Below are 9,409 nucleotides of genomic sequence, written 5' to 3'. Positions count from 1 at the left end.
GTGAGCCTGGGGGGTACGATCCACGGGTGGGTGGGACCCCCGGGTAGGGGGGTGGGCCCCGGGTGGGCTCCTCGGGTGGGATGCCCGGGTGGGTGGGACCCCCGGGTGGGCTCCCCAGATCGGGGATGGGGATGGAGTTGCGTTGACCCGCTGTGGATGCGCCTCCCCCGCCCCTCCTCGGGTCGCGCTGCGAGGATGCTGATGCCGCGGGGCCGAGCCGGGCCGTGCCGGGCAGCAGCCCCCCCCTTCCTCCCCGAGCTGCGGCGGAGCTGCGTGCACCGCCCCACGCCGCGCCGAGCCGGGCGGAGCCGCGCTGAGCCCCGCCGGGCCGGGCCGGACCGGGCGCGCTGCGGCGGGGCGAGCGGGCGGTGCGGGTCGGCACCCCCGGGGCCCCCCCCCCTGCCCCCCCGGTGGCGAGGCGGGGGCCGCGGCCGCCCCGGCCATGCCCCCCGGAGCCTGAGGCCCGCAGCATGCGGAGGATCCGGCGGCTGGTGCATCTGGTGCTGTTCTGCCCCTTCTCCAAGGGCCTGCAGGTACCGGGGGGCATGTACCGGCACGGGGAGGGGCGGGGGGGGGGTGATGCACCGGGCCCGGGGAGATGGTGGAGCGGTAAGGGGCGGGGGGGCTCGGTGATGCCCGTCGCCGCATCCTGGCACCGGCCGTGCACAAAGGGACTCTCCGCCGCGGTTCCCCCCCCGCCGGCCGGTGCGTGGGGTTGGGAGACCGGGGACCGGCTCCGGGGGGATCTGGACCGGCTCCGGGAGCCGCGGGCGGTTGCATAAGCCGCGCTGCCGTGAAGCACCGGGCAGCCCATCCGTCAGCCCGCAGCGGTGGATGAAGCAGCCGATGCAGCAGGGCTGGGCTGGGCTCCTTCCCTCTCTTTTTTCATTTTTAAAAAAAAAATTTTAACCCTCCTCTTCCCATCCCTGAGTTGTCGGGGGGTTGAGGGGGGTTGCTGGGGACCTGGCTCAGCGCTCCAGGGACCCGACGGTGACAGGGCTGGGGATGCTGCCCTGGGTGTTTTTTCTGCAGCTGTGGGATGAGAAACCCTGAGTCTGGTGAAGGACCTGGACCAGGGAGGTTGTCCCTCTGGAGGGGAGAAGGGGGGGGACACGGGAGGGGGTATCTGGAGGAGAGAAGGGGGGACACGGGAGGGGGTATCTGGAGGGTAGAGGGTGCTGGCAGGAGGTGGGTGCAGAGCTGGGGCAAAGCCCGGGGCTCGCCAGGTGCAGGAAGGGCTGCACGGCCAAGGGGAGCGTTTAGAGGGGTGACTCTGGGGGTCCCCGGGACAGCTGAGGGCTGGATGGGTGCTGTTCCAGGGGGAGATGGGCCTTTGGCCACTGAGCCACCCTCACAGGTTGTCTTCTTCTCCCAAGACAAAAGGCCCCAGGAGCGGTTGTGTGGTGGTGGGCAAGGGACTGGGGACTGGGTCTGACTGGTGGGAGCTGGGGGTGGCCCTCGCGCTGGGATGGCCTGCACGGAAATCCCATGAGAAGGGGGGTGACAGCCATGCCAAGCCCCCCCTGGGAACACGCCAGCCCTGGGACAGTCCCCACAGTCAGGATCCATCACGAAACAACCCCCATGTTCCCAGGGCACTGCAGGGGAACCACAGGGATGGGGTAGGGTTTTGTGATACTGCGTCCATTTTGCCTTCGAAGTCAGCTCCGGCCCAAAGTCACTTGCAGGTCCCCCAGAGTCACCCTAAAATTAAACACAGCAACTCAGACAAGCGAAGGGTAACACCCTTCGGCACAGGCTGCCAGCCAAGGTGGCGGGCAGGGAAGGCGGCAGGCAGGGAAGCCCCTGTGCCTTGAGACTGAGCCCCTGGAAGAAACCTTGGCACCAACTGTGAATCCAAAATACTACCAAAGCCCAGTGGAACCCCTCATTGCAACGCAACCCCCTCCTCCACATTTCCACCACTCAGGGGACGATGAAACCAGCACTCCCCATGCTGTGCTCAAGTCGCAGTTCTGACCCCCCTTCTGCCCCGGGAATGTGATCTATTCTAGGGCTGAATAAGCAAAAAGGGACATTTTGGCCATACTGGATGTGACTCTAGTGGAAAGTCCGTGGAAAGGGCCCCCTGTGCTGAGGGTGGGGAGCCTGATGGGGCATGTACCCACCACTGGGCAGTTTTCGGGGGGCTGCTGCGCTGGGAAGATCTCACAGGTCACAGTGGTGTATCTGGCTTTGGGGACTTGGGCTGGCTTTCAGCTCACAGGAGCAGCCACCCATCCTTTGTCTCTACCAAGCCCTCGCCGTGGTAGGGTTCTCTTTAACAGGCATTAATTATCGGCGCCATCACTCGCAGCCCCTTCACACTTGGACATTTCTAATGAACACGCGAGGTGTCGCGATCACGAGCAGAACCGCCCGCCTGCACCCTCGCCTGCCGAGTCCTGCGAAGCCGCTTCCTCGGGGCTGGGGCCAGCCGAGCCGCTGGCCACAACCGGGGTCTGTAACCCGCTGGTTACTGCCACGGGGCAGAGCCCCTTCCCAGGCAAGGGGCCAGGGAGGAGGCATTTTGGAGGTGGTTTTGGGCTACAAGATCCAAGCGAGGATCCCTGGCAGGTTGTAACGGTGCCGCATCCACTCAGATCCAGCCCCATCCCAGCAGCAGGTTGTGGTTTCACCAGCTTGATGCAGTGGAAGGAGAGGGGAGGGTTTGGAGGTGGCCACTGGCCAAGGGCTCTCGTGGCCTGGCGTGAAGCAGGAATTATTTATAGAAACTGGAAGGAATGGGGTGTTTGACGCAAGGATTAATTCCCTGCCTTTAGGAACCGCCGGGGATCTGCGCTGTGCTGTACAGGTCAGGTAAACAACCTATATTGCAGGGATGCAGATGGCAGCAGCGCTGCTGTTGCAGGGTCAAAGGAGAAGAAATGAAGCCAGGAAAACAAAATCACGCCGCAAGCCTCCGAGTTGTTTGCACGGAGTAGTACCCCTGTGCTTCCAGGTTCGTTACTCGCCCGCTCCCATGCGGGAGCTGGCAGCAGCAGCCTCCTGTGGGGCTTTGCAAGGCGGGGTCTGCCGGGAAGGGTCTCCCCAGGCAGGAGCAGAGCCTCTCGAAGCCCCGATAGTGACCCCCCGGGGTTGCAGAGGGCAGCGGGCTCTGCCCTCATGCTGGCAGGAGTGTGGGTGTATGTGGCAGCGGCTCCTGAGCACGGGGATACGCGGCATCCAGCTCCTCACAGCCACTGCTGTAATCTCCCTGCTTTTAGGGAATTTTAAGTGACCTACTTGTAGCAGGAGTTGCATAATAGACTGGTGAATATATATAAAAAAGGCTGAAGCTTTCACCAACGCTCAGGTTGGTTTGTATAGAATTTGGCCTTGTCCAGCCACCCCGTGCCCTGTGCAGAGCCCTGGCCTTCACCAGCATTTTCTTTTCCTTCCAGAGTCGCCTCCCAGGCATCAAGGTGAAGTACCTGCTGGTGGTGTGGCTGGGCATCTTCGTGGGCAGCTGGGTGGCATACATGCATTACTCGTCCTACTCCGAGCTCTGCCGCGGCCACGTCTGCCGGATGATAATCGTGAGTGGCGGCCAGCAGCCCCCTGCGGCCACGCTGGTCCCGATTCGGGGTGCTGGAGTGAGCGGGAGCCCCATTTTGCAGCCCCCCCAAGCCCTGTGGGGTGCCTTGTAGCTGGGCAGGCAGCGCTGGGGCAGTGTCCTGCACAAAAGCTGTGCCGAGGAGCCCTCCTGGCAGCTGCTTCCTCAGCACCATCCCCGGCATCGCGCGGAGCTCGGAGCGGGAGAGGTGACCTTATCCTGCCAGGGCGACGGTGAAACAATTTAATGAGATGTTGGAGGGAAGCAGGCCAGGCAGACGTGGGCAGATTAATGTCTGTGGAGATGAAGTTGCAATGTCAGGGTGGTGAGCAGGATCTGCGGGCAGGGAGAGCATCACGTCAGCCACCCCCCCCCGCCGAGCTCCGCAGAGCCAGAGAAAAAAGGGGAGCAGCCAGTTTGTGGGTACCTCTCGGTAACCGCTGACGTGCCCTGAAGAAAGCAGCAGCCTGCACGAAGAGCAGACCCCTCCCCGGAGCTTGGCGTGGTGTGTTTTGCCCCTGCCTGGGGTTTGCAGTGGGGTGCAGCCTGCTCCCCACAGCATCCCCAGGGCCGGCAGCCAAGGGGGGCCCCCCTCAGACCGGTGTGTGTGTGCCCCATGGCAGGGGAGCAGCTCCCCCGCCCAGCCCAGGCGAAGAGGGGGACGCCTGGCTCTGAAAATGCCTAGTTCATCAATCCTTCGGCAGAGAAGGGAGGCAGGAATTGCCATAACAACAGCGACGATCGTTTAATTTGATTTTCTGCATGACTCTGACCACGGGGTCTTGGGCACTAATTCCTGCTCTGAGCTTGGGTTTAAGATGCCGTGTCTGGCCGTGTCCCCTGTGAGCAAGTCCGAGGGTTAATTTCCCTCCACGTTGGGGAAAAAAAGACGAGGGAAAAGATGCAGAGAATTTCTGCAGCTCCTGTTTTCAGCCCTCAGGCTGTTGTGCCCTCACTGAGAAGCTGCAGAGCTGCAGCCTCTCCTGCCCAGGGATGCCTCCAGCTCCCTGCTTATGGATCACAGCCACCGCCTGTCCCTGTCCCTGCCACCGCCTGGACCGGGGCCAGCCCGTTTCGCTGAGCAGCCTGAGCATCCTCATCCTCACCCAGCTCCACGCTGCCCTCTCCTCCAGCCCTGGGAGCTCCCCTAAACCCCTTGGAGCAGCAGGAGCACCCAGGAGCAAATCCCCTGCGGTCCCTCCAGCAGCAGGGTGGGGGGACACACGACCCTGCCAGCCCAGCCCCTGCCTGCCCCAGGCACTGAGCCACCCCACAGGGCCCTGCCTGCAGCCTGCCCACAGCTGCTGCCTGTTCGGCTGGGGCTCAGCCCCACATCTGCCTACACACTCTGCTCCCCATGTCTCCCCATTAAAGTCCTTGCTCTGGGGCCAGTAGACATCTTTGGGTTTTAGAGTGGGAGAAGATTTTGGGCTGGGATTGCTTTGGAAGACAGAGAGTGGGGAATTTGGGGGTGCTGGAAGGGGCTGAACTCTGAGCAATTGGCACTGCAGCTCCTCAAGGAAAGTCTGAGCACAGGGCACTCCCCTGCCTGCCAGAAACCCCAAACTGGCCGGAATGGCTGCCGAGATGCAGACATCGCCTGAAGCCACTTCCACATCATGGCGGCACAGCCGGGGTCCCCCGCAGCAGGTGGCACGTTGTGGGCTGCCAAACCCGCGGCCAAAGTGATATTGGGAGCCCCTCTGTGCTCGAGAACATCAGAATCCCAGGAAAGAAAGAAACTGTTGGTAACTGGAGGTCCTGTTCCTGCCCCTGAGCAGCCTGCGTGGCTTTGCAATCAGCTGTGCCTCTTTTAAGGGGTGTTTTTCTCTTATACAAGAGAATTGTGTGAACTCAGAGGAAACGGGCTCACCAGGGACACGATGGCATTGATGATGCTTTCGGTTACACGTGGTAAATTGGAAAACCAAAGTGCCAGTGCCAGCCCTGCTGCAGGAACAGGGTGGGTGAAGAGTTTGGGCACGGCCGGGGATGGGAGCAGAGCTGGCGGCAGCACGGGAGGCTGGGGGGGAGCTCACACACCCCCCAGCTCATGTGCTTGGGGGATCACAAGCTGGGGGAACAGGGTGAACAGGGAGTTGCACCCACTGAGCTCTTCTCTCTGCCTTCTCCTCCCCAGTGTGACCAGTACAAGAAAGGAATCATTTCGGGCTCCACGTGCAAAGATCTGTGCGAGGAGCGCAGCCTCCTCTTCCAGCACTGCCTCTCCTCCTCTCCCACCCAGCAGGTAGGTCTGTGCCCCGCCAGGGAAAGCACCACACGGCAGGGGATGGGTGCGAGCATCAAACACAGGAAATGTTCCCCCTCCACCCACCCGCACGCCTGCTCCTCACCCCGTCCCCGGTACCATCCCGAACCGAACCAGAAACCGCTTCTCTGCGCTTGCTGCTGGTTTCCTCCCGTCTCCGCTGTGTCCTCTCTCCTTTGCCGTAGGTTTACAGGGGGCTCTGGAGGGAGAGGGAGGTGATCATCAAATGCGGCATCGAAGAAGCTTTGAAGGCAGACAACCACCCGGACTCTGTGCCCAGGAGGGACGTGGTCCTCTTCGACAAACCCACACGAGGGACGTCGATTGATGAGTTCAAAGAAATGCTCCTCAACTTCCTGAAGGTCAGTGCGGAGGGTCCCTCCGGGAGCCTGTGGGCCCAGGATGATTAATCACATCTTTCCTCCCCCTTAAACGAGAGCTCCTCTGGGTGCTGGGCAGGGCTCCTTACCCCCTACTGTAGAGCACGTACTAGATAGCTGAGAAAAACCTCCATTCTCGCACAGGAGTTCTTATTTGTGAGATTTTAGTAGCAGCGCTCCAGAAGGCCGTGGTACCGCGGCTGCGGGTGGGATCTGGGCTGGGCAGAGCCGAGTCACAAGCCCACGGGCGGCCCCGGCAGCACCGGCACGGCCGCAGCCGTTACCCCCACGCAGGGTTTTGGCCGCAGCGGTGGGTCGGCAGCGCTGCCCGGCCTTTGCTCTTGCTCCCATCTGGGTCTAGAGCAGCCCTGAGGCTGGTGAAACTCTGCTGGAGCTGAATCCATCCAACTGCACACGCTGGGATGGCACCAAACTTGCTCGAGCACGGCGGCCGTTTCCACCTCTTCCAACCTCTTCCAGTTGGATTCGATGATCTTAAAGGTCTTTTCCAACCGAAATGACTCTGTGATTCTGATTCTAAGCTCAGTTCTTTGCTTCCCCAGTTCAGTTTTGTGATACGAAGCCCCAACACAGCTGCCAGGGTCTGATGAGACTTCTTGTTCCGTTCGCAGGCCAAGCTGGGAGATCAGCCTTCTCTTGCAGCCTTGGTGAGCCGGATCATCGCCATGGCAGACGTGAACCGCGACGGGAAAGTGTCTTTAGCAGAAGCCAAATCTATCTGGGCGCTCCTTCAGCTCAATGAGTTTCTTCTCATGGTCTCCTTGCACGAGAAAGAGCACACTTCCAAACTGCTGGGGCACTGCGGGGACCTCTACGTCACTGAGAAGATCCCCCACACCTCCCTCTACGGAGTGGATGTCCCCCCCTTCCTCCAGTCGCTGCTGCCTTCGGTCGTCCACCAAATCATCCACCAGTGGTTCGCACCAGCGTGGCCCCGGCGGGCCAAGATCGCCATCGGCCTCCTGGAGTTCGTGGAGGAGATATTCCACGGGACCTACGGGAACTTCTACATCTGCGAGACCGGCTTTAAGAATGTGGGCTACAACGATAAATACGACTTCAAAATGGTCAACCTGAGGAAGGTGGCGACAGAGATGACAATCAGAGGTTTCCTCAAGGGACGTCACTGTGAGCAGAACGTGGACTGCACCTACGGGAAGGACTGCACGGCGACGTGCGACAAGCTGATGAAGCAGTGCAAAAGCGACGTGGTGCAGCCCAACCTGGCGAAAGTCTGCGGATTGCTGCAGGACTATTTGCTGTACGGAGCGCCACTGGAGCTGAAAGAGGAGCTGCAGAAACAGCTCCGAACTTGCATGACCCTCAGCGGCCTGGCCAGCCAGATGGAAGTGCACCACTCCCTCGTGCTGAACAACCTCAAGACCTTGCTCTGGAAGAAGATTTCAAACACCAAATATTCCTAACGGTGGCGATGGGGGGGGGAAAGGACATCCCTGGAGTTTAGAATCTGCAATCCTGGAGTAAAGTCCAAGGGTTGAAGGCCTGTTTCTCCATCCTCTCCCCCACAGGAAAAATACACCCTGCGCAGGGAGTTCAGCACAGCTTCTCCTTCATGGAAAACCAAGCGTCATGACTTCCACCGCCCAGCAGGATCATCGGTACAGTCGGCAAGAGCGTGCTGCGGAGCTGGGACACGGGCAGCCGGGCTGAGCAGGCTGGGGGGAAGAAGAGGACACGGAAAGAAGCGATAAGGAAGCGGAGCCCAGCTGGACGCATCTAACTGTTCCTTGATGAACAGGAAAGCAGCGCAGAGAGAGAATGAATCATTCATGCTGTACATGTCACATCTTCTTTTGATGAACGTCTCTGATGTAAATAAATAGCTTTTATGTGAATCACACCAGTACATCAATAGCGAAACAGCAGCCTTTTAAGTACCAGCTTGCTCGTGATCTAAAAAGGAGAAAAAGGTAGATTTCCCTATTCAGAAGTCTCTGCTTAAGTGTCTGAGTCATCCGCCATCAGCGCCAGCTGTAGCTTAGGAAGCAGATATGCTGTCTTTTCCACAGCGGAGAATCCTGCCAATTCTTTCACTCCTTTTCTAAGTGCCTGACCCCAGACAGTGACACGATGGCTTGTGCGAGGCTCCCACCCGGCTGCTCCTGCCTGCAATCGGCAGCACAGGCCGTTCCCCCCCATGTGTCAGCTTCGGAAGCACCTAAGGCCAAGAATAGCTTAAAGGAAAAGGGCTAAACATGAACAATTCCGAGCAGTTAATGTATATGCTCTGTGTGTTACTTCCCACAATACTCAGAGCAGGGATAAACCAACCTCTTGGTTTAATTCCAAAACTAAACTGGGCTTGCACTGCAGAGGTTAAAGATTAACACCAGAATAACCCAGTGCTTCTCTCATTATTAAAATGCATTTCCAGGCAAGCTCTGAGCAGGTTTCAAGACATTTATTTGGCTACTATTACATACTACCAGGTCTCTAACTACAGACTGTTTCCTTTAAATGCACAATTACAGCAACCTTTTAAAACTACGGGTAGAGAGGAAGAGTTTATGTAAACTACTCTTGAGCTTGCTGTTCCCAGCACAATCGTCCTCCTGCTGATGGACCATATGCCAGTGCTCTTGCCAACAATTGCTTAGGTAAGTGGACCATAGATCTGAAGTACAATCACAAAGAAAAAAAAATACATCTGACAGGGTCTATCGCCTGTGAAGGCAAGCAGTAGCGTCATGGCTGCAAATTTATGAGCCCTTTGGAGGAGAGATATCAGTGTTTCCTTCTATTAGTTCTATAGGATCATCATTACCTCTCACTGTTATTTATGGAGGAAATGTTTCAGTGTCAGCAGTGCTCTAAATCTAGCAGGGAGCCAGCGTAGCTCGCTCCCCGCAGAGGAGTTGGCTTCGCAACGTAACTCATGTGCGGGGAGGCCGAGCGGCTGTAAGGTTTCTGTGTTTGAAGGGAGGCAAGTTCCTCAGCCCGTCGAGTCACCCTTAATTCAGTACAAACACCACAGAGATGGGTGATGGGGGGTGCAGGGCAGGGCCCTCTCTGGGGGTGCAGGTAGGAGCGTTTGGGGGGCAAAGGCAAGGGCTGGAAGTGGGTAAGGAGGCTCCACACAGCCACTCCAGCTCTATTGTCCTGCATTCCCATGGCAACCAGCTCCACTGACAAATTAATTTTCTTCTGCTATTAGAAAAAGGA

At 58.9% G+C, this 9,409-nt stretch overlaps 1 protein-coding gene across 2 annotated transcripts; it reads left to right on the top strand.

The window, feature by feature from the left end:
• The first annotated feature begins 323 nt into the window (after window positions 1–323).
• DIPK1B (divergent protein kinase domain 1B) lies at window positions 324–8,082 on the top strand. 2 transcript variants are annotated; one of them, XM_074891113.1, is made up of 5 exons: window positions 324–533; window positions 3,405–3,539; window positions 5,697–5,804; window positions 6,011–6,187; window positions 6,838–8,082. In XM_074891113.1, exons 1-5 carry the CDS (start codon window positions 471–473, stop codon window positions 7,648–7,650), a joined length of 1,296 nt encoding a protein of 431 aa, XP_074747214.1. In that variant the 5' UTR covers window positions 324–470; the 3' UTR covers window positions 7,651–8,082. The 2 variants fall into 2 exon arrangements, with proteins under 2 accessions (XP_074747214.1, XP_074747213.1); XM_074891112.1 differs by lacking the exon at window positions 324–533 and adding an exon at window positions 2,694–2,962.
• The last annotated feature ends 1,327 nt before the right edge of the window (window positions 8,083–9,409 follow it).

Source organism: Strix uralensis, chromosome 21, assembly GCF_047716275.1.
Source record: "Strix uralensis isolate ZFMK-TIS-50842 chromosome 21, bStrUra1, whole genome shotgun sequence".
NCBI classification, from domain to species: Eukaryota; Metazoa; Chordata; class Aves; order Strigiformes; family Strigidae; genus Strix; species Strix uralensis.
This window is presented reverse-complemented; position numbering and strand designations above follow the sequence as displayed.